The 25,902-nt window shown below is 42.4% G+C and overlaps 2 protein-coding genes across 2 annotated transcripts in view; one reads left to right on the forward strand and one right to left on the reverse strand.

Moving 5' to 3' along the window:
• Positions 1–25,902, forward strand: part of LOC307117103 (uncharacterized protein) — a gene marked incomplete at both ends in the record, with an annotated part of 204,966 nt that overhangs the window by 121,769 nt on the left and 57,295 nt on the right.
• Positions 493–24,981, reverse strand: LOC307134363 (uncharacterized protein). Its single transcript, XM_079830049.1, has 3 exons — positions 24,914–24,981; positions 23,040–23,412; positions 493–3,349 (listed from the first exon to the last, which is right to left on the reverse strand). The coding sequence occupies exons 2-3, from the start codon at positions 23,347–23,349 to the stop codon at positions 1,731–1,733; spliced, it is 1,929 nt and encodes a 642-aa protein (XP_079686175.1). The 5' UTR covers positions 23,350–23,412; positions 24,914–24,981; the 3' UTR covers positions 493–1,730.

Here is a 25,902-nt window from a genome sequence, read left to right on the forward strand (position 1 = left end):
CCTCTGGCTGAAATGATAACACTATATTGGGATTGGTGAGAACGCTCAAAGCTTCTTATTTGGAAAGTAGATATTTTTCAGTGAAGATTGTTTTCTATTTCAGCACCTTTTACCTGTGGGGTCCCGCAAGGCTCCATTCTAAGTCCAGTCCTGTTCTCACTGTACATCCTCCCTTTGGGAATGATCTTTAAGAATTATGGTATTTCTTACCATCTGTATGCTCACGACACTCCAACGAAACTTTTTAAGTGTCTAGAGGAAGTTAAGTTGTGGTTGGCTGATAATATTGTTCAATTGAATGAAAATAAAACAGAATTTATTATTTTTGGTCACTCAGCTTGTAGCAAGATGGTAAACGATAGTTTAGGCCCATGGAAGGTCTACCTACCTGCATGATCAAGTAAAGAACTTGGGAGTCATTTTTGACTCATCCCTCATATTTGATCGACAGATAAAGACAGTGGTTCAAAATTAAAGACGCTGGTACAAAATGCTGCTGCAAGATTTTTAATGAATGCTAGGAAATCATATCATGTTACTCCCTTGTTGTCTCTTTTGTGATGGCTACCAGTACAACTTGGGATACAGTATAAGATGGAATATTTACAGAATGATTCCATTATAATGTTGAAATTCAGACAAGTAATGAGTTTACATTCACCTACTACAGTCAGTAGGTGTTCTCCTCCTATTCAAATTTGACATTGAAGGGGCGCATACAACATATTTGCCAACCGGCAACTATAGTTGCCACACATTGAAATATGATTTTCAAGAAAGGAAAAAAAAAAGAATAAAAAGAAACTTTAAACCATTCAGAAAAATTTGGGCACAAATGGGGAATTCAGGCCTCTTATGCTGCATTCACACCAAATGCAAATAGAGTGTCAAATTCGCGTCTAGTTGTCTCAATCGTGTCTACCCCGTCTTGTTGACGCGTTCAAGTTGCTCCAGGAGAAATGTCATAAAACACCACTCTGCCTCTTTCATTTTCATTTAAAAATATACTAAACATTAATAGCCACACAAATGTGGTTCAGGCAATGCACTACCTACATTATCTTCACTGCATGTATATTTAAATAGCCTAAAAAATAATGTTATGAACCTCTCTTTGGTTGTCTGCCAAATCGTTTTGACTGAGGGCAATTATAGAATCATGACACTAAAGATCACCTGTTAGATCTACACAAGACGAATTATATCTCATGTTTAACCACTACAGACACATCAGAGCCAGCGGCAAACATCAGAAGGACTGGCCAAGGAAAGGCTGCTCTCACCGTTAATGAACGCCTGGATCTCACAACTCCAAAAACGCAAGATTATTTTTTTTAAATAGGTGCTCTCTTTATAAATAAACCACTACATTCTCACCTGAAAAAGTCTTAAAACTAAATTGTGACACAATAACAGTAGTATTTTTATGTGGGGTTTCTCATCACGTCACTTTACCACGTGACAGCAGCAAGCAGGCTCCTGGTCCACTCGTGCAAGATGGTTGATTCGCGTGTATTGCACCGCAGGACCTCCAGACCCGCGTCAACGCGTCTTTACATTGACTTAACATTGAAATCACTCGCTCCAGACGCTCTATTTGCGTTTGGTGTGAACGCAGCATAAGGTAATTTAATACCGTAACAATAATCAGCACATTATACAGTCTCCCAAACATGAGGCATTTCCTGCTTGTGAAATTAATTCCACAATGACATATGAAACCAGTTCTCTCATACATGAATACTCATGTGGTACGCCAGGGCTTTTTTATAACTAAAATTTTTCCCACAGTGTCCACATGTGTACGGCTTCTCTCCAGTGTGAACTCTCAAGTGCCTGGTAAGGCTTTCTTTTCGGGTGAAACTTTTTTCACACTGTTGGCAAGTGAAAGGCTTCTCTCCAGTGTGAACTCTCATGTGGTTTTCAAAATGTTGTTTTAGAGTGAAACTCTTTCCACACTGAGGGCAGGTGTAGGATTTCTCTCCAGAGTGAAGTCTCATGTGTCTGTTAAGGTTTACTTTTTTAGCAAAACTCTTTCCACACTGAGGGCAGGTGTAGGATTTCTCTCCAGAGTGAACTCTCATGTGGACTTGAAAGTTTTCATGTTGATTAAAACTCTTTCCACACTGTTGGCAGGTGTAAGGCTTCTCTCCAGTGTGAATTCGCATGTGGCCTTTAAGGTTTCCTTTAAGGTTGAAACTTCTTCCACACTGTTGGCAGGTGAAAGGCTTCTCTCCAGTGTGAATTAGCATGTGCCTGTTAAGGCTTCCATTTTCAGCAAAACTCTTTCCACACTGAGGGCAGATGCAAGGTTTCTCTCCAGTGTGAACTCTCATGTGGTTTTCAAAATGTTGTTTTAGAGTGAAACTCTTTCCACACTGAGGGCATGTGTAGGGTTTCTCTCCAGAGTGAAGTCTCATGTGTCTGTTAAGGTTTTCTTTTTTAGCAAAACTCTTCCCACACTGAGGGCAGGTGTAGGATTTCTCTCCAGAGTGAACTCTCATGTGGACTTGAAAGTTTTCATGTTGATTAAAACTCTTTCCACACTGTTGGCAGGTGTAAGGCTTCTCTCCAGTGTGAACTCTCATGTGCCTGTTAAGGTTTTCTTTTCGGTGGAATCTTTTTCCACACTGTTGGCAGGTGAACGACTTCTCTCCAGTGTAGAGTTTCTCCCCAGAGTGAAATCTCATGTGTATGTTAAGGTTTATTTTTCTAGCGAAACTCTTTCCACACTGTTGGCAGGTGTAAGGTTTCTCTCCAGTGTGAATTCTCATGTGTATTTTAAGGTTTTCTCCTAGAGCGAAACTCTTTCCACACTGTTGGCAGGTGTGAGGCTTCTCTCCAGTGTGAACTCTCATGTGCCTGTTAAGGTTTTCTTTTCGGTGGAAACTTTTTCCACACTGTTGGCAGGTGAACCTCTTCTCTCCAGTGTAGAGTTTCTCCCCAGAGTGAAATCTCATGTGTTTGTTAAGGTTTACTTTTCTAGCAAAACTCTTTCCACACTGTTGGCAGGTGTGAGGCTTCTCTCCAGTGTGAAATCTCATGTGTCTGTTAAGATTTACTTTTCTAGCAAAACTCTTTCCACACTGTTGGCAGGTACAAGGCTTCTCTCCAGTGTGAATTAGCATGTGTCTGTCAAGGTTTTTTTTTAGAGTGAATTTGTTTCCACACTGTGGGCAGGTGAAATTACTTCTAGTACCCTTATTTTTAGCCTTTTTTTGTGACAAAGTCTTTTCAGGCCGTGAGCAACTAAAAAGTTTTTCTCCAGTTATTAAATCATTATTCTTAAATTGATCTTTCTCTTCTATTTCATTCAGTACTTCACTCTCCTCTTTCAGCACCGTCAGGTCTAAGGTGAAAAGAGACAAATGCAAATTAACACCAGTTTAATGGTACAAAGCAACAAACAAAACATTTAGACATGTAAAGTATCAAAAACAAAATACAACTAGATCCTATTCACATCGGCATCACACCAGGGTGTGGGCGGTGGTGTGGGGTTGGGGAGATAGCGCACACATTGCTAGTGCGGAGGGCCATTGATATAGAGTACACACGTTTTCTGAAGCCGATCATGAAATTACTGACATAATCTAACACGTTTATTTTCTTAGAGTCCGAACATTCTCTATTTCAGTGGTCCTCTCACAGTATGGCCAAAGACTAGCTCTGATGGGCTGAATTTCAGAGACTCCTGCACCATTGCACGGATTGAGAATAAAAGCAAAGGAACTCCTTCATCCCACTCAGACCAGGTCTCGAGGCAGTATATCCTAAGCATTGCTTTTAAGGTCTGATGGAACCTTTCAACTGACCCCTGTCTCTCTGGGTGATAAGCACTGGATCTATGATGTGTAATATTGAGCGATTTAAAGACTTGAGCACACAATTAAGATAAGCCCCCTGATCAATCTGGACGTGATCAGTCTCAGTAGAACAAAAATGGTAAAGAACTTTGTTAAAGCTTTAACAACTGCTCGGGATGTGATTTTTTTTGGAGTGGAATTGCTTCCGGGTATCTGGTAGCTGTGCACATAATAGTCAATAAAAACCGGTTACCAAATAGTGGCATGGATTAATAATGATGCTGAAACAGAATGGGTTAACCCATAAGAACCCGGAACAATTTCTCCTTATAGGAAAATTATGGGGCATATAAAACAGACCAAATGGACCATTTATAACATGTTTCTGCAGTTTTTTTTTAATTAAATATAACCCTTCCTTGTGAAAGATCTGTAATGTTACATATTTGTCACATTGGGCGTTTATTCCTCAGTTGAAAAAAAATAAATGTTGTCATTTGTTTTGCTAAATAGCAGTTTATTTTCTTTTCCACAACATGTATCAATATTATTACTTTTCTGGAAAAAAAAAAGAAAATTCAGAGGTAACAGTTTTTGCACTTTATTTGCTTTGCCACTACATATTTCAAAACCATATAACTGTGACCATTACATTTTACAACAACTCTTTTCTAACATGAAAATTCTACCTTTTCGGGTTGTAATCTAAAATAAATAAAATTCACAACTCAAAAAAAATGTGCAAACTGAATAAAAATGAATAAACTACCTCACACTGGAGGTCAACATGCTAAACATGCATGTAGTGCATTAACATTGCAAAATAAAATATTGTGCAATAAAACTGTAAACAAACAATACAATGCTCAGTGGGAAAACTTGTTCACTCTGATCAAACATTGTTAATCACCTTTATCTCAGAATTTTTCAGAATTCTTGGCAATTTAGGGCAGATGGAAGTTTTTGAAGCAATTTCTGTCCTCAGTGAAGCAAAGACGCACATCACATTTCTCACAGACAGTGGTGGTTGCAAGGACTTTGCAGAATTTACAGCGGCCACGCGTGTCACATTTCGCAGGCCAGTGTGCAACCCGGTCAGTGCGAACATCATCTGGTACCCCAACACGAACTCTCTTGGGTGGTGGTGGTGGTGAAGATGTTTCGTGAATTGTTGGCCGACCTCTTCGTGATTGCACAAGAATTAGGCTAGTGGCAACCTCTGCCTGGAAGCTCCTTTGTTTCATTGGCTTTTGGACACCAAGTTGTTTGCAATCACGGCGTTAGATCAACCATGCATTAACAAGGCCCAACATGATGGTTTGCCAGAACAGGTAGAGGTACCACCTACGTGATCTCATGTGGTATTTGTACCGTGCGACATGCATCAAGGAGGTCAATCCCCCCCATGAATTTGTTGTACTCCTTCACAATAAGTGGCCTGTTGACCTCCACAAAAGCTTTGTCTGATTTGCTCCAGCGTTGAGCTTTATCTTGAGGCTCAACTGCACAGTAGGAGGAGATCAAGGTAACAGCTTTGTTGTCGTACCACCTGACAATGACCATCCTTTCCTCCTTCTCCACCATGGTATCAACAGATCCTCTGCCTCGCTTGGCAAGACTTTTCTCATCTTCAAGCTGACAACCAGCCAAACTATTGCAACGGAGTGTTCCTACAAAGTAAATCTGTCGCGAAAGAAGCTCGGCAATCAGTGCTGGAGAGGAAAAGAAATTGTCTGCAAAAACTTTGTAGTTTTGATTTGATGGGAGAGTTTCACAAAGCTCAACCACAACGTCACCTCCTATGCCAAGTGGTGTTTTTTTCCCAGTGCCACCTTGATAGACTGCAAAATCACATAAGATTCCAGAGGAGGAGCAGCGGCCCCAATTTTTCCACCCCCAAGGGTGGGGTTTGCCCTTCACATACTGCCTTATTGGGCTGTGTGTCCCTCTGAAGGGCACCATTCAATAGAGTTGTGCTCCTCTGGGGTGATAGCCAGGCATTGTTTGCGAAACATATCAAGCCATGGGCGGATCTTCCAACACATATTCCCTGCTGGCCGATTTGTCAAATCATTGTTGTCAGTGAAATGTAGACATTTTAGCAGAGCCTGAAAACGGTTGCGTGACATGTTGTCAGACACCATAGGACACCTTGTGTCATTTTCCCAGTATGCACGATTTCCAGGCATTTGTTGCAGACCCATGCACAGATAGATACCAATCAGTATTTCCAGTTCTTTAACAGTGGTGTTAACATTTTTATGAGTTTCAGATTTTTGCACACTGTACAAATTTGTTTGTTCCTTTAGTAACTCAAGCATTTCTGTTGTTATGAACTTTCTGAAATACTCCAGGGGCGTTTGAAGATTGTCTGGAGGTGTGGCACTCTGCCCTTTGAATGTGCACTCAGGGGTTTCATAATGTTTCTTTCTCCAATAATTTTTTTTTTCTCCCGGCTGGTTGTATTTTGCTTCCCAGAGTTTATGTTTGGTTGTGCAGTTTCTAAATCTGAATCACCTGATCTGCTAATGTCTGAATCAGATCCATGTCTTTCTTGCTAGGAGTGTAATCAGGGTCATCAATGTCTTCATCCGAGTCACTGTCACATCCCTCATACTCGCTGTCATCTCCCTGGATAATCTTGAGTACATTCTGAACATCAAGTTGTTTCTTGAATCTATTCATGTTATTCTCACTACAAAACAAGATCAAATAACCTTAAAATAGGACCAACGTATAATATAAACATCTTGTTTTAGTTACATGAATGCAAAAAAGTTTCAAAATACATTTAAATAACAAATGTAATTAATTTGACAGTATTTTTATGTTTACATTTGTTAAAATAAGCTTTGAAATGAGCAGCAGAAAATATATAACACTAAAATAATTGAATCAGCTAAATTAATTGAGCTGCTCATTACCATTTTCCTTAATGTGACATATACGTCACATCCAAGGTTATTATAGTTTTGCATTTTTAAATTAGTTTTTATTTTATTATCGTTTTCGATTTTGCAACAAATTTCAGTTTAGTTTTAGTTAGTTTTATAAATTCTATAGCTAGTTTTAGTTCTATTTAGTTTTTATATATTTAGTTTCAGTTTTAGTTTTAGTAATAGTAATTATAGTTTAGCAGAGTTACCAGAATGAAGTGTAGAGACCAAATCAAGGTTTTTAATTTCAGCAAATTTTAACGTTTGCACCGATTAAAGTTTACTTTTATGCAGACATCTTAATAATATAAATAAAATAATGGAATAAAGATTGTTTTATTTAATGCCATGTCATCAGCTAAGGCTATATTCATGGCAAAAATTAAATTACAAAAATACAAATATCATATAAATACAATAAAACCAAGCAAACAAACACGTCATATCCAAAGCCTTTTCATGCATAATCTTACTAAATAAGTTTTAAGTGAAATAACTTGATAAAAGAGAATTCTTGTTTTAACCAAGGACAGTCCAACAAAATATGTTTAACGGAGCGGGGAATCTTACAAAACATGCATAAAGTTGGGTCTTTACCTTTAAGCAAAAAATCTTGAGTCAAACTATGACCTATACGACAAAAAAATGGTCTGAGATTGAACAAAGAACCAAATAAATGCAACGTAAAAATATGAAAGTAAAAATGATAAATTCCAGACAAACTCATTCATATTAAAGATGAAATATTGTTAAACAATTAAAAGATTATTTATTTAAAGATTATTTCTTCAGTAGTACAATGTAGGCTAGCAGTGTGACCACAGCTAAAGTCATCTGACTACAGCCAACTCAAACTGTTGTGAAGACAGTGGGATTAAATAATGAAGTGTATGCTGTCTGCATGTTTGTGTGTGTGTGTGTGTGTGTGTGTGTGTGTGTGTGTCCTGGTATTCCCTACTTTGTGGGGAAATGTCTCCACACTGATGATAATATTATTAGTAGTAAATGATTTGTAAAAACAATAACACCTTTGAGCCTGTCAATATTATGCGAACATGAAATCTCAAACACACAGTAGCACTTGCTACTATAGTTGCTGTTGCACCGGCGTCTCTCGCGTATGTAACGGCGTTCTAAAAGCAGTGAGTTTAAGTTCAACGTGTGTCTCATTACCTTGTGTCATTTCCCATTTCACTGCCACGAACGCATTCTTTGTGAACAGCTGTCGAACGGGACTAGTGATGTTCACTAGTGTGTTCACTGCACGCATTGCGTCTCAGGACAGCGGTTAATCTCCTCAGCTCACTTCACGTGCTGTAGCTCCACAGACACTCCCTCAACCGCTACAGGTCAGATTTTCCGTCACAGTAAAGAGAGCTTATTAAATACGAAAACGAATATTTATTTTTGCTAATTATTATTTTATTTCAGTTAGTTTTTCAGTAAGAGTTGTTAGTTTCGTTTAGTTTTAGTTTTTCATTTATGATTTTTTAATTTTATTTCAGTTTGCGAAAATTTTGACCAATAGTTTTAGTCTTAGTTTCAGTTTTCGTTTACGAAAATAACCTTGGTCACATCAAAATTCCACCTACTGTTTTAAGGTTAACGGCCCGATGTGACATATGTCACCAAAACATTTTCGTAACTTGTTTTATATCAATTTGTTTAAGAAATGTATTAAAATCAGGTTCAGAGTAATCTAGGATATGTTAACAAAACATCAGAATTGTTGCATGGGTTGAAACATACCTTTAGTAACAAAAACAAGTGTTTTAAAAATTGCTGACACTGCAGCATGCACTTACCAGGCAGGCCACCATTTTGGAAATGTTGTCATGGCAACAAACAGTGCACACATTGTCACATGACTGAACCTAGTTGTTGCTTATATGTCACTTAGGGACTTCCTGAGTTGAAAGTGAGGGATAATGCTTTAAAAAGACCTTTCCATATAATCACCAGTGTTTGTGACACCCGCGTCACCACGGGTTCTTATGGGTAACATGGAACATTGCTCTGAACCCTTGTCAACACTAGCCTTTATGACACTGTAACGGATGGGCATGATCAAAATGCTCTAGGCACCATAAAAACCTTCCCCCTTTTCCTTTGGTCAAACTTGATCACTGGCCCGGCCCAAAGAGTCGCAAACCACCTCTCTTCAAATGCCGTTATGACCTCTGCTCTCCTGAACGACCTTAGCAGAGACGATGCCTGGAACCCTCAAATGCAGCACAGGAGACCAGACGGCAGCCATTTGGGCAAAGACTAGATACAAACTTCCAATACACAAGGACATTGACTCTATTTTTACTCACAATCAATGTGTCCCAACTGTATACACTATTTCTCCTGCATTTTAATGCGTGTCCTTTTATATTAGCCTAGTTATGATTCTTTAGTTATTTTATTGCAACTTCTAATGCTGATATCCAAATATATTTGGTGGTCACCTCACCAAATGTGTGTGAACTGATAGGGCCTTTAACCCTCTAGGCGCCATGGTCGAGTTTACTCGACAAGATGCGGCACTGAAAAAAACGGCCGATTTTGTCAAATAGGGTGTCAAATTTCGTTCGAGCTCCCCTCCACTAGATGGCAGACATGTCATACTTCATCTCAGACTCAAAAAAACGTCATGCTTCTATACAAAATCTTTGAGTAAGAGTGCATTGAATCAGTGCGAACAAAAGCGGAGATAGTGTGCGAGTGAGCCATTTTATCAGAGCAATATTGTCAACGTCAGCGAGTATTTACATTAGATTATTTTTATTATTGTTTTCTAATGGCATCAATAAAGCTTACCCGCAATGAAGTGTTGGGTCTTCTATTCGCAGACCCTGATTCTGAAGGGGAATATCTGCCTTCAGAAGATGACTGATTCTGAAAGTTAAAGTATAGCCCTACACCAAGCACAAACGGGGAATCCTTTGCCTGATGTAGATGGTCCTTTGCCCAATGTCAGTGGTGGAAACTATGTTTCCCGGGGTCGGGGTGTTCATCGCGAAGTTAGCAGGCGTGTTAGTGTTGTGTGGAATGAGGAGGGAGATTTTTACCGCGCTAGCCATGAATCTTTGTCTTCTGACCATGTGCCTCTCCGCAATCGCGGCGACAGTATTGTGGTGGAGACTTTGTCTAATGCCACTGGGTATGTTAGACGAGGTTGAAGTATTCATAGGACAGTTAGGAGGCAACGTGGAGGCAGGGTTTGTTTCTACCATTTATTAGTAATGATTTAGACAGTTTGTTTACAATTTACCTGAGCATTCAGTATTGTGCAATATAGCATTCAGAAGGTGAGGGACATTTTGGGGGGAAAGAAGTGCTGCATTTTATCATTTAAACATGCGACTTTTCATGAAAGCTCTATAATCCAAGATGGCCACCACCATATGACGTCTTAATATGCAAATTAGATGGGAAAATGTAATCCCTACATAAACTTTGGTTCATCTTTAATATTTCTCTAATTTACAGAAAGTCTCTATCTTTTATCACTTTTAAGATATAGCCTTTTGAGATGTCAAAATCAAACGATTTAGGAAAAAGCCTAAAGGGTTAAGAGTTCCCTGATTAGGCACATCTTTGCTCAATCTCTTTTGAGACACCCCATTTCCTCCTTCTGGCAACTATCTTCAAGTTAACTTTGTGGGAATCAACATGAAAAACACAACGAACGCTTCAGCGCACTCCTATTGAAAACATCAAGAAACTCTGGACTCTATTGCGTCTGGACTTATTCAGCAACCAAAGTCAATGCAAGTACCGTTCGCAACCTTTAGATGCGCTTCTAAGTCATTGTGCCCCTTTAAAGGTGAACCTGATTCTTTGATGTTTCTTGTGGGTTGTGGTAGAAGCAGAGAAATGCTGGAGGGTGTGGGAAGATAGGAGACCACACATATATTCTGGGATTGTCTGAAAATATCCACATTTTGCAAAGGGGTAAAAGGCTGAGATCATGAACATTCTGCATATAGACGTGCCTTCTACTCCTCTGTATAATAACAATGAATTGGATGAAGCCACATTCTCCAACAATGGCCCAGTGGATAGAAAAACTTGAATCTATTTATAAAATGGAATATTTGACTGCCTGGCTCCAACTGAAAGTGGACATCTTCTTACAAAGGTGGACTTATATATATATATATATATATATATATGGATGCATTAAAACTAATTGATCAATACAATTAGAACTGTTACTTATTTGTTGTTGTATTATTTCATTTTCCACATAATGTGTTTTCTTTATTATCTTGTTACTTATGTACTTTTTCCTCCTTTACTTGAGCCAATGCTGTTGTCAATGAATGGTTAGTTCACTGTTTGGGAATTGTTTTGATAAAAAAAAAAAACACCAACGCAAATAAAGGACCAACGCAATCCACTATCACATGCTCAAAAGGTTCACCTATGACTGAACTGGGATTATAGGGGCTGGTGGATTCACCTGGTTTGGTTTCCCAGCATACTGGCTAACATGACAAGTCATGCAATACTGTACCACATCACACTTCAAACCGTACCAAACAAATGCTGAAAAACATGGTTGTACGTTCTCGTCTCCCCCTAAATTTCCTGACAGCAAATGCTCATGCGCCAATGAAAAATGTAAGGAAGCACAACCTGAAACATTCCACTCATCCTCGATAGTATTATTTACATGCCACTTCCGCATCAGTAGTCCATCTTTCACCAAAAATTAGACATTAAGTGCAGGTTTGTCAAGTGAAACGTCATTCTTTTGAGCTTCAACAAGCTTTTCACAAGTTACTGTCAATGTCAAAGGGTCAGTCACTACAACCTCATTCCCCTGATCACTGACATGAGACTTGTCTTCAGGCCTTTCCTTGGCCTCCTGATCTGCACATAAGTCAAATAAAGATGCATTACTATCTTTCTTTCCTTGAGCATGAGATCACGCAAGCAGTAAACACATTTGGATATTTCTGATACAATTCAGCCTGTTTTCATGGCTGCGATGTGACATTTAACTGCTAATGTATTTCCTTTGTAAACAAAGCTCTGTGCACATGGGATGTGGGATGTGCGGAACAAACAAGTCCGATCCATGGAGGCCCCACCTCACAATTTACAGGACTTAAAGCAGGGCTCGACATTAACACTTGTCCGGGACAAGTGAATTTTTTTGAAGAAGCAAGTGAAAGAATCTTACTTGCCCGACGGACAAGTAGCCTGATAAAACGGCATTAACAAAAAATAACTAGGGAATAACCAAAATGCAAGAATGATTCTGCATTCATTAGTGTACAGGTGCTGGTCATATAATTAGAATATCATCAAAAAATTTATTTATTTCACTAATTCCGTTCAAAAAGTGAAACTTGTATAATATACTCATTCATTATACAGACTGATATATTTCAAACGTTTATTTCTTTTATTTTGATGATTATAACTGACAACTAAGGAAAATCCCAAATTCAGTATCTCATAAAATTAGAATATTACTTAAAGGGTTAGTTCACCCAAAAATGAAAATTCTGTCATTAATTACTCACCCTCATGTCGTTCGACACCCGTAAGACCTCCGTTCATATTCGGAACACAAATGAAGATATTTTAGTTGAAAGCTGATGGCTGAGAAAGGCTTCAGATAGGCCTCCATTGGCATTCAGTACATTAATACTCCCAAGACCCAGAAAAGGCACTTAAAACGTCGTTACAAAGTCCATCTCACCACAGTGACTCTACAATCATTTTAAGATGCGACGACAATAGTTTTTGTGCGCAAAAAAAAATCAAAATAACACCTTTATCCAACTTGTTATTGCCTTCCGTGTGTGCCTCTACAATAGCCTGGCTCCGCCCTTTTACGTACTTCCGCTCAATTTTCATTTTCCTTCAGTACTACGTCTGGGACTGCGGTGTATGCTTAGGTTTTCCCCCGAACAATTTTTTACCTGGAGTGGCTGAGAGCGATGACGTTGATGTCGTGCGCTAGTTTGAGTTGTAGTACAGTAATGGCGGCGGTGAAAGATGCGAGTGTGTGGCAGCGCTGACGAATGTCCAGAAGTTAAAACCGGAGTGTGGCGAGGTGGACGAGCGAGCGACACCGGTGTGCGTGATTGAGACACACCGGTCTCGAGTCCTCTCATGAGGGAGCACGGAGGCATATAAGGACGAGCGACACCGGTGAAGGACCAGGCCTGGATTTTAAGTTGTGTTTTGTTATGTTTGTGCGCGGCAGTCGTCCGTGAGGGGCTGTCGCTTTTACTTTCATTTTGTGTTTATTATTTGATTAAAAGTTGTTAAACGTTCGCCGGTTCCCGTCTCCTTCTTCCCTGAACAAACGAACTCCCGTTACACGGAGCAAGAACAATCCCTGCTGTACTGCTGATGTTGTGGTCCGGGAAAAGTCTTTTCCAGCTCGCTCCGTTAGTGGTGAAGGAGTTGCTGAAGCCGTCCGTCTCCCACCACCCGCGAGAAAGGCTGAATTATCGACTTTTGACAAACACCAAGGTCGTGTGGTAATGTAATTGCTGTCCGAATCCACATCTCTGAGTTTTCAAGAATATATCACTTCAAAACTCACTGTTTATATCCTTTATAGACCCTTTCAGAGTACTGTGCGGTTGCGTGAGCTGTAATTTGCATTTCTAGACTTAGATTAGCATTTCTAGACTAGAATGTTGCTGTTAAAGCATAAATAATACCTGTAAAATTATAAAGCTCAAAGTTCAATGCCAAGCGAGATATTTTATTTAACAGAAGTTCCCTTTCAAAGCCTACAGCGAACGGCCGGTTTGGACTACATCCTGGTACATCCTGCTTTAATTACGTCAGTAGAACAGTTTGTTGACTAACCTCCGCCCACAAGAATACGCGAAAAAGGGGGCGTGGTCTTGCTGCTCCCGCGTGGAGAAGAGGAAGTGTTGCGTTCGGTTCGGTTGCGTTTGTCGCCATGTCGTTCAGACGCTGTTATTTTCATCCCGGAGTCAAATCACCTTTTGTTTGGCCTTCAGGGGCTGTAGTTTGAGCGCGTTCTCCCCGTTATGGTAAGAGGCGTGACCTTTCTGGGCAACATGCCCTAAGCTGCTGTCGAATCACAACACGGGAACCGCTGGCACAATCAGAACTCGTTATGTGTTTCTGAAGGAGGGACTTCATAGAACGAGGAAATTCTCAGGCCGTTTTGAGGACAGTGAAAACAGCAGTAAACAGATAAGTAAATTGTGTGAAAAATACTGTGTTTTTTTACACATGAAACATGAACACATGTTATATTGCACACTGTAAACACAATCAAAGCTTCAAAAAAACACGAAAAACGGGACCTTTAAATACTGGCAAGTGTTTACAAGAGCAAAATATTTCACCACCGCTCAAAAAATAAAAGAAGAAAAGCACGTTAACATTTGAATTGGGTTGTTATTCAAGGCAGCATTTATTCTTATCATACTAAGCATATGACATTTTATTGACAGCATACAATCATGTTTTGATTGCACGAGATATGCACCACGAGAGCAGCGCGTTCCGATCACAAAACTCTCCTCTCCACCGTGAAACAATCCGGATGCACGAGGTTCCCTTTCGAAAGGGAACTCGCGCTGCGTCGAATTGACGCTACGGGGAACGCCCTCGGCGTGACTGGTGTCTGAAGCTACTATCGAATCACTGCAAAGTCTTTAACCGACGTCAGCCCATGACGTCATCATCGTGCGACCCGGAAGTATATAAGGGCGCTGTGCCAACACAGATACATCTTTTTCGTCTTCAGGGACTGTTTGTTTGAAGCAAGTTTCTGAGAGGTAAAGTAAGAAGAAAGAAATGAAACACACAGAGAAGAAACACTGTTTCAGGAAGTGTGCCGACCCGTGTCAGAGGTTTCTGACACCGGAGGACACACACACTCTGTGCGTTTTTTGTCTGGGCGAAGAGCACGCACAGGCAGTTCTCGAGGGAGCTGCCTGTGCAAACTGTGAGCGGTTTCCCGTGAGGACGCTCCGCTCTCGTCTGGCCCTTTTCCTGAGGGAAGAGGGCACAACATCTGGGGCTGTCGATGTGAGTCCCGCTCACGCTGAGGCGGAGCGGCGGTGTACATCGTGGGGCTCCAAGATGGAGCGTGCGGATCGTCTGGAGAGAGGTGTTGTTCTCTCGGACGATCCGGCGGCTGACGAGGGCGAGCTGCAGATTGACGTGGAGAACGAGAGTTCTCCGCCGAGCTCTGCAGTGGGTGCTCTTCGGGACGGGCAGGAGATGGCTGAGGAGGGTGGTAACAGCGACCAGGATCAGCCTGGACCCTCTCAGCCACCCTGTCCCGCGTGCGCCGAGCTGCTGGACGCTATAGAGCGCGCTGCAGGCAGGCTGAGGCTGCCTTGGCGGCGCGCTGGGGGAGAGATCGCTCGTGGTAAGCTCGACGATCGATTTCTCCCCGGCCATAGGCCAGCACCTCAGGTGAGCCTTCCATTCCTCCCGGACCTGCATACTGAGGTCCGGGCGGCATGGAAGAACCCGTTGTCTGCCCGCATTCACCGACATCAGCGGGCTAGCTTCGCTGATGTTGAGGGAATGGGTAGACACGGGTATGTGTCGATGCCTCCCATAGACGAGACGTTCGCGAACTATCTCGTCTCCGGGCAGGCATCGACACAGAGCTCCAACTCTGCCATCCAAACCACTGAAAACGTCCTCGCGGTTGAATGGCAGGGCGTACGCGGCAGCAGGTCAGGCTGGTGCGACCCTGCACACGATGGCGGTGCTGCAGGCGTACCAGGCAGGCCTGCTGGAGGATCTCGACCAGGGGGCCGGTCTGTCCCCTGAGGCGGTTGCTTAGCTGCGCCGCACCACAGACCTGGCTCTCCGGGCCACCAAGCAGACTGCTGCTGCTATCGGCCGCTCAATGGCGGCTATGGTGGTTACGGAGAGGCATCTGTGGATGAGCCTGGCCGATATCTGGGAGAAAGAGAAGGGCTTTCTACTCGATTCGCCGGTTTCGCCGACTGAACTTTTTGACACCTCCGTGGAGGCGGTGGTTGGAAAGTTCAGGGAGGCGAAGGCGCGCTCAGCGGCATTTAGAACGTGCATACCGCTGAGATCCGCGCCCCCACCCAGGCAGGCGGGACCTGGTCCTTCACGGCCTGAGGGCCGTAGGCAGGACCAGAGGGTTAGCGTCTCCTCTCGTGCCCCCCCTCCGTGGAGGAGTAGGGCACAGAGGAGACGGGAGTCCCGCAGGAAAAAGGACCTGAGGGAGGTGATCCAGGACAAACGCGCTCGGCGTTGGTGATGGATCGCTTCCCTTGAGGGCGGTTACATCCTAGCCCTCTCCTTTTTCCTTTTTAATACCTTTTAATGACTTTTTCCCAGGCGCTTCTTACATCAGGCCTGAGGCGGGCCCATGATGAGTAGAACTATGTTCTGACGGCCCGCCCGGACTTGCTCAGTGAGAACGCCGCTTTCAGGCATGCAAGGGCGGTAGAACATGGCGGTGAGAACTGCGCAGTGAGTCTTCGCTCGACGTGCCGCAGGTGAGAGTGGTCATTTTTGTGTATAACACTAAAATATGTATTTCTTACAGACCCCCGGTTCCTGTATAGAGTATGGGTTTTATGCCAGAGAGAACTGTTGTTCCCCTGTAGTATGTGGCTTAGCACAGCGCCAGGCTCTGGGCTGTGTAGGTAAGCGTGTGTTGGCTTTCCCTGGGCAGTCAAGATGGCGCGAGGCTGGCCACCGCGCATGGTTATCAGAGGAGGGCCTCCTCTCATATTGAGAGTGGTGTGTAGGCCGCCGCTCTTTTCTTTGAAATGTTTGCGGAGTACTAAGCGGTAGCACACCCTTCTGGGAGAAGTGAGTGTTTGTCTACCGCTTAGGGTTGTAAATGTGTCTTTGGTGTCCCTAAGCCACTGCAGGTTGGAGTAGTTTGTCTCTGTTAGAGTGTGTTTTTAGAGAGACTGAGCGTTGTTGCGTCAGTTGGGATGTGGATGATGGAGGTGCGTTGCTGATGCACCGTCACCTTTGGCTGTTCACTACGTGAGTTTGAGCCTGTTTGTACCATCCCTGCATATGTTAGCCTCCTCTCATTGAGAGTCGTTGGTTTAAGTAGCAGCCAGCTTTTCTTTCTGGCAGTTACTTCTCGTCTATTGCTAGACTCGTGCAGCTTGTAGGCTTTAAAAGCCTCCCTGGGAACGGGTCCCCATAGCAGTGAAATGGGTAGCTATTAGTCAGCCAGTGGTCTAACTGTCAAGATTTTCGTAGCAGTCAGTGTGAGCTTGCTACCAGGTGGTAGGCCTCACCAGGGCTCCCTGGAGACGAGTTCCTGAATCAGGTACTCGGGGAGCTAGCAGGGCTTGCTATCAGGTAGTAGGCCTCATCAGGCCTCCTTGAGGGCCAGGGCCGATGGTTGACATCAGTATGGCTAGCCTGACGGGCTATCAGGTGGTAGGCCTCATCAGGCCTCCGTGGAGACGAGCCCCTAGGGTCGTCCTTGTTACTCTCACATTGTGCAAATGTTTGTTTCCAGTTAGCAGGCCTCTAAAGCTAGGCCTCGCTGGAGGAGTGCTCTGAGTCTCAGTCGCTTGACAGTTAGCACAGTTGAGTTAGTGCTAGCAGGTGGTAGGCCTCATTAGGCCTCCATAGTAGGCTTGCGATCAGATAGAAGGCCTCATAAGGCTTCTTTTTGAGGGTGAGTTTCAGGAGTAGGTTTCCCGGGCAGCTAGCATGACTTGCTATCAGGTAGGCCTCCAGGCCTCCTGGGAGGGCAAGTTTTGATGCGGGGCATCGGGAAAAAATAGCCCGGCTGGCTATCAGGGTATAGGCCACGAACTAAGCCTCCCTGGCGGTCGGCTGTCAGGTGGAAGGCCTCAGTCAGGCCTTCCTGAAGGTGAGTACCGATGTGTGGTCATCGGGAGTATTCTAGCTTGGCAGGCTATCAGGTGGTAGGCCTTATCAGGCTTTCCTGAAGGCAGGTGCCGATGCTGCGGCATCAAGGTACTGCTAGCCTAGCTGGCTATCAGGTTAAAAAGGGCCATTACGCTCTCCTGAAGGTCGGCTTTCAATTGTAGGCCTCAGTAGGCCTCTTGAATAAGGCGCATTATCAGTTGAAGGCCTCGACCAGGCCTCACTGGAGGTAAGTACCGATGGTCACATCGGAACAACTAGCCTGCCGGCTAGCAGGTTGTAGGCCTCATCAGGCCTCCCTGAAGGCCTGCTGTTAGTTGGAAAGCCTTAACCAGGCCTCTCCATAAGCAAGCACCGGCGCACGGCGTCCGGGTATGCTGCCTAGCAGGCTATCAGGTGGAAGGCCTTACTAGGCCTCCCTGAAGGTGAGTTCCCAGGTTGTGGTCACTAGATCAGTAGCATAAATTGCTATCTGACAGTAGGCCTGCACCGGGGTGACCCAGAGGCAGGTAGTAGGCCTCATCAGGCCTCCCTAAGGCGTTCCTGGGACCCAGTCACTTGATAAACAGTTAGTAGCAACGAAGCGCAAACGGGTAGCAGGCCTTTCCAGGCCTCCCTAAAGGCTGGTTATCAGGTAGTAGGCCTCAATAGGCCTCCCTTGAGGGCGAGTTCCTGAGTCAGGATGCTCGGCTAGCCTGCGTAGCTTGACTGTCAGGTAGTAGGCCTCCATTAGGCCTCCGTGTGAAAACAAGTGCAGTTTTCCAGTTACCTTGACAGACGGCCTCAACTGTTATCGGGTGGCCCACGGGACCTCCCTAGACATAACCTCAGCAGTTAGCATGCTTCGCTGGCAGGTGGTAGGCCTCTCTAGGCCTCCCTAGAGGTGAGCTTGAACGCTCTGTAAGTCGGCATATATTGTTTTCAGGTAGTAGGCCTCACTAGGCCTCCCTGAGGGTGGATTCCCTGGCCAGGATGCTCGGGCTGCCAGCATGGCGTGCTGTTAGGTAGTAGGCCTCCCTGGGAAACCCGCTGTTAGGTGGTAGGCCCACGGGGCCTCCCTGAAGGCGAAGTTCCCAAGTTAGGCACTTCTTGGTTACCAGTTCTCTGTGTTAGAACTTGTGGTAGTTGGGCCTACAGCTGGTGGTTATCCGCCAGGCAGGTTCAGATGCTCCCCTCAATGAGGTTCGTTTATGAGCACTCAGCCGCCTGAGCATGGTCAGACGGTCGTAGGCCTCTCGTGAGGCCTCCCTGTTAGATCAGTCCGTAGGCCTTTCTGGCCTCCCTACTGCTTTGAAACACAAGCACCTGGTAGATCCTTAATTTGAGCAGGCAGACTCCCCTCACTAGCAAGTGTTATAACGCGCTTTGCTGAGTATTGCTCTCTTGGATAACCCGTCTCTGAGTTCCGGGCTAAGTAGGACTGCCATATTTCAGTCCCTTAGTTTGGATGCCCCCTGGGCACCATCCAGAGGCTCTGTTCTTGAACAGACAGTGTTGGCTAACCGAAGTGTCCCTAACACTTAGGGCACCAGGTCAGGCCTCCCTGGTGGCACTCGGGAGAACTTGTTTCCCGAGTAGTGACTGGCTGGGGCTCCTTCGGGTCCCCTAGCCACATTCCCTTAAAAGGGACCCCTTCTGGTGAAGTGGTGGTCCCGGGCTTCTGAGCAGTCTAGATGGAACCTCAAGCGGTGCGTTAAGGTTCCGTTTAGGTGTATAGCTTGGGCTATGACCGTAGGGAGTGCTGTCGCTGTCAGCCCAGTGTGACCTGAGGGGGAGTTGCTCAGGTTTTTTCAGTTGAAATTACTTGTGCTGACAGTTGTCACTGTCAGTGGGCAGACACTCCCCTCAGCATGGTGGCGTTGGTATATCGTTCCCCGTAACGTCAATTCGACACAGCGCAAGTTCCCTTTCGAAAGGGAACGTCTTGGTTACGTATGTAACCTCTGTTCCCTGAGAACAGGGAACGAGACGCTGCGTCGCCTGCCATGCCTCGGGGCCTGTCTGCCATACAGTCCCTTCAGACGAAAGATGTATCTGTGTTGGCACAGCGCCCTTATATACTTCCAGGTCGCACGATGATGATGTCATGGGCTGACGTCGGTCAAAGACTTTGCCGTGATTCGATAGTAGCTTCAGACACCAGTCACGCCGAGGGCGTTCCCCGTAGCGTCAATTCGACGCAGCGTCTCTCGTTCCCTGTTCTCAGGGAACAGAGGTTACATACGTAACCAAGACATTTTATCACTGATACTGAGGTGGTGTGCACAGTTAATGTGAGAATCAAAGGCGAACGGCGCGTGACGTACGTCACGACCAAACGTTAGCTATTCAACCCGCCTTCAAGGAAGTAAACGCTTGTCAATGGAGAGTGGCCAGACTCTATGTACAAATGAAATGTACGAGAGTCTGGTAAAACCAGGCTACCTCTACGACGCATGCGCGAGAATATGACGTAGCGCCGGGGTTCGGGAATCCATGAAATGCACACTTTAGTCCCATTTTGAGAACTACGCCGAGACCTAAAGCACGATCAATGTAGAATCCAACAGCTTAGACACGCGCGTCTTCCTCTGCTTGTCAACAAATCGCTTCTGGGTCATCTGTCCGAACGCCGGATCTGCGTCATATACTCGCGCATGCGTCGTGGAGGCACACACGGAAGAAAATAACAAGTTGGATAAAGGTGTTATTTGGATTTTTTTTTGCGCACAAAAACTATTGTCGTCGCATCGTAAAATGATTGTAGAGTCACTGTGGTGAGATGGACTTTGTAACGACGTTTTAAGTTCCTTTTCTGGGTCTTGGGAGTATTAATGTACTGAATGCCAATGGAGGCCTATCTGAAGCCTTTCTCAGCCATCAGCTTTCAACAAAAATATCTTCATTTGTGTTCCGAATATGAACGGAGGTCTTACGGGTGTCGAACGACATAAGGGTGAGTAATTAATGACAGAATTTTCATTTTTGGGTGAACTAACCCTTTAAGACCAATACAATGAAAGGATTTTTAGAAGTCTTGGCCAACTGAAAAGTATGAACATGAAAAGTATGAGCATGTACAGCACTCAATACTTAGTTGGGGCTCCTTTTGCCTGAATTACTGCAGCAATGCGGCGTGGCATGAGGAGATCAGTCTGTGGCACTGCTCAGGTGTTATGAGAGCCCAGGTTGCTCTGATAGTGGCCTTCAGCTCTTCTGCATTGTTGGGTCTGACATATCGCATCTTCCTCTTCACAATACCCCATAGATTTTCCATGGGGTTAAGGTCAGGCGAGTTAAGAACAATTAAGAATGGATACCATGGTCCTTAAACCAGGTACTGGTTGCTTTGGCACTGTGTGCAGGTGGCAAGTCCTGTTGGAAAATGAAATCTGCATCTCCATAAAGTTGGTCAGCAACAGGAAGCATGAAGTGCTCTAAAACTTCCTGGTATACGGCTGCGTTGACCTTGGACCTGGGGTGACATGGCACCCCAAACCATCACTGACTGTGGAAACTTTACACTGGACCTCAAGCAACGTGGATTGTGTGCCTCTCCTCTCTTCCTCCAGACTCTGGGACCCTGATTTCCAAAGGAAATGCAAAATTTACTTTCATCAGAGAACGTAATTTTGGACCACTCAGCAGCAGTCCAGTCCTTTTTGTCTTTAGCCCAGGCGAGACTCTTCTGAGGCTGTCTGTAGTTCAAGAGTGGCTTGACACAAGGAATGCGACAGCTGAAACCCATGTCTTGCATACGTCTGTGCGTAGTGGTTCTTGAAGCACTGACTCCAGCTGCAGTCCACTCTTTGTGAATCTCCCCTACATTTTTGAATGGGTTTTGTTACACAATCCTCTCCAGGGTGCGGTTATCCCTATTGCTTGTACACTTTTTTCTACCACATCTTTTCCTTCCCTTCGCCTCTCTAATAATGTGCTTGGACACAGAGCTCTGTGAACAGCCAGCCTTTTTTGCAATGACCTTTTGTGTCTTGCCCTCCTTGTGCAAGGTGTCATTGGTGGTCTTTTGGACAACGGTCCAGTCAGCAGTCTTCCCCATGATTGTGTCGCCTACAGAACTGGACTGAGAGACCATTTAAAGGCCTTTGCAGGTATTTTGAGTTAATCAGCTGATTAGAGTATGGCACCAGGTGTCTTCAATATTAAACCCTTTCACCATATTCTAATTTTCTGAGATACTGAATTTGGGATTTTCCTTAGTTGTCAGTTATAATCATCAAAATTAAAAGAAATAAACATTTTAAATATATTAGTCTGTGTGTAATGAATGAATATACAAGTTTCACTTTTTGAATGGAATTAGTGAAATAAATCAACTTTTTGATGATATTCTAATTATATGACCAGCACCTGTAAGTGGCGATCGATAGTGGATAATATATAATGAACTGATGGTAACTATAACGTTGCACTGTTGACGCTCACGCAGCCTCTCGAGGAGAAATCAAAACAAATGTGCACCGCTCACACAAAGAAACTCACTTAACACACTACCTTAAAAATGTAGAAATGTATTTATATTTATAACATATGATACAGTTGCAGCGTCACATTACAAAGAGTGCCATTTTCCTGAATAACATCACGACTCGTATGACAGATCCATAAACAATTATTAACATTAAGTCACTTACATTTTAGATGCAATATTGAGTGTTTTTGTTCCACTTCAGCAGCGAAAAGTTCCAAACAAGATCACAGCAAAACGCGTATCACCGCAACAGTGTGTTAGTGAATGATTCGGCGTTTTGAATGAATCGGTTGAATAAAAGATTCAATAAACTATTCGTAAACGACTGCCTCATTCCTGAACGAATCGATTCAATGACTCGCTCATTCAGACGTTCACCTGCCGCCACCTACTGGCGTTTTAGTTTCATGTTGAAACCTTCTTTCAAACTTTTCTTGTTTGTATATTCAAAAAATATTTTAAACATTTAAACAATCTCATAACATTATTTAATGCAGTTGTAATTTTTCCAGTGCAAAATTATTTAATTTGATTGGTAACTACCCTATGGTGTCTTATTCTAATTTAATTTATAGATCAAATTTAAGAAGATAAAATGAAAGCTGAAGCATAGCCTATATTTAATAAGATTAGGGGAAAAATGCCCTTTATAAAAGGTAAAAATATCACATGTAAATATGTCAGATCTGATTGAATACTGGTGAGAATATTGCTTCAGAATAAATTATATTTACAACACAAAAAAAAAAAAAAAAAATTCCGGACAAGCACATTTTTTTAATGACAGATTTACTTGTCCGAAGGACAAGCACGTGAACAAGCTTAAAGGATCTGCTGCTAACATCTTGGTGCCAGATACCACAACACACCTTCAGGGGTTTAGTGGAGTCCATGCCTCGATGACAGCAAAATGGGGACCAACACAATATTAGGCCATAATTCAGCTTTAAGAATGAAACTAACCTGTGTGTTCCTCAGTTTCTTCATGTTTCAAACTGAATACTTCTTTAATCTTTATGTCTTCACTTTCCTCTTTCTCTGTTTGTTCCTCAGTTTCTTCATGTTTCAAACTGAATACTTCTTTAATCTTTATGTCTTCACTCTCCTCTTTCTCTGTTTGTTCCTCAGTTTCTTCATGTTTCAAACTGAATACTTCTTTAATCTTCACGTCTTCTCTCTCCTCTTTCTCTGTTTGTTCCTCAGTTTCTTCATGTTTCAAACTGAATACTTCTTCAATCTTCAGGTCTTCACTCTCCTCTTTAATGAACGCCATCTTTGTAATAGTGTGTCACGTGGATCTCAGTCGCTTCTCCAGGAGTTTTTCTGTGTGTTTGTCCTGTTTAAGAATAATTAACAGAAAGAAAAATAAATCCAAAATCTCTCCTAGTTCAGTAGTTCAACTGGCAAGAGAGTGATAGTGTTTTTTTTGTTTTGTTTTTTTATAATTTTTGATTTTAATTTAAAATGACAGAATTCAACAGCAGAATTTACAGAATTTCTTGACACATTTTGTATAACAATTTAAGTAAAAATAAACAAAAAAGTTGAACTTAAAAGTAAAGGGCATCGCAATCATGTTAAATTAATTGCACACTTTTTTGAAAATGAGCAAAATTTGGTTTTAAATTACTCCATTTAGTTTGATGAATATGACATTTTCCTAATAACAAAAACAAATCAATAATATATATGTTTCTTTTGGAAAGTCATTCATTTGAATGAAGTAAAACAGATTTAAGAGGTTTCAGTTCATTTTAACACTTATAAATTGAGACTTATGAAATCTCATATCTAATGTGTTTCTCAGGATATATTCTGTCAACAATGTTAAATGACACTTCTTTGGTTTTATTTGTTACACAATACCCACTAATCTTCCCACTCAAATGAGGGAAACATATGACCCCAAACTAATTTAGATGGAGGAGAAGAGGTAGAAACAAAAAGAGATCTAATCGATTGATTACTGCAAGATGATCTAAATAGAAATGTTTGAAGAGTTAATTATTAAAAAAGATTGCTCTGTTTTCCCTAACCATTTATTTAAGCAACTTGATAGTATCATTTTTTTTTCTTAGATGCAGTTTTGATATTAACAAAACACCTCTTCAATCATCTTCAATTATCTAATTTTCACAAGCAAGTGTTTTTGACGCAGTGTTTGGTTCTTAAACAACTTCTCACCCCTTTTTTATTTGGAATAGTACACATATCACACACCAAAACAAAATATTTTTTATTATGAATTAGTTGTTGTAATTATTATTATTAATTTGCTAGAAGTAAACCATCTATAGAAAATAATTCCCTGGTCTCAGGCGAATGCAACATATGAAACCGCTGCCTCTGGGACTAACTCACAAGCTTTGAGTACGGCTAGCTTACACTGAACTTATACAGACAGGGGTTGAAGTATTATTAATAATTTGTTATTATTATTATTAATATTAGTTGGACTGTTGTTGAATTCCGATGCTCAGCTTTTGAGCATTACTGAACTAACGTTATGCCTTACATTGAAGTGTCTGTTAAATAATATATTATTGAATTCTATCATGAATTCTATTATACAATTACATCTCTATTCATTCAGAGTGATGGACAAAAAACACTCAAAACTAACACAACAAATTAACAAAACAAAGCAAATTATACAGACCCTTATATTAGGCAGTTCAGCTATTTAATGATTTGTTATGAATCAATCGGTTCAAAAGAGCGAAATTGCAATTTACTCACACAACGCTGATGTTAGATAAAGCAATGCAAAGTTACATTTAATAATACATCATTCATTCTGTATCGCTTTAAACACTTTAAAAGCTTAAAACACAAACCTTTCTTCAGCCGAATCACAACAGATGCAGGAGCGCGGCGCAGCCTTATGACGTCATACAATAAGAGCAAAATAAAAGTCCCTTCTTCTGCTTCTTTTAGTTTCTTGGCAGATTGCATCGTTCATTTGTTGCATACCGCCACCTACTGTACAGGAGTGTATAGAGTGTTGCAGTAAACCTTTGGTCATTCAATCAAAAAGGGGGTTTATTTAAATAAAAAATATAAAAATTATATTCTTATTATAGCTGTGTTTAAGGAAAATAATTAAGCTTCTAATTCTTTCACTTTCCCTCCCTTGTTCCCCAAGAATATCCTCAATGTTATCATCCATTTCTTGCCATCTTTGTCTCTGTTCACTGTCTCTCCTACATCTAAATAAAACATGATATTCCCAACAATCATTTAATACTGACACTGCTGGATTATTATTACTCCCTAGCAACCTAACCCTATATGTTAATGCTAGTTTAATGAATCTTAATGCAAGTGGGGCTTCTTATATCTCTACCAGTAAAGCACTTGTTGGAGTCGTTTTAATATCACCCATGACCATTCTCAGTGCTCTAAACTGAATTCTATCAATCATTCTTAATTAAGTTTGACATGCTGTGCTATATGCTATACATCCATAATCTATAACTGGCCTGATTAATGCTATATACACTCACCTAAAGGATTATTAGGAACACCTATTCAATTTCTCATTAATGCAATTATCCAATCAACCAATCACATGGCAGTTGCTTCAATGCATTTAGGGGTGTGGTCCTGGTCAAGACAATCTCCTGAACTCCAAACTGAATGTCAGAATGGGAAAGAAAGGTGATTTAAGCAATTTTGAGCGTAGCATGGTTGTTGGTGCCAGACGGGCCGGTCTGAGTATTTCCCAATCTGCTCAGTTACTGGGATTTTCACCCACAACCATTTCTAGGGTTTACAAAGAATGGTGTGAAAAGGGAAAAACATCCAGTATGCGGCAGTCCTGTGG

The sequence above is a fragment of the Gobio gobio genome (assembly GCF_949357685.1).
Source record: "Gobio gobio genome assembly, chromosome: 1".
Taxonomy (NCBI): domain Eukaryota; kingdom Metazoa; phylum Chordata; class Actinopteri; order Cypriniformes; family Gobionidae; genus Gobio; species Gobio gobio.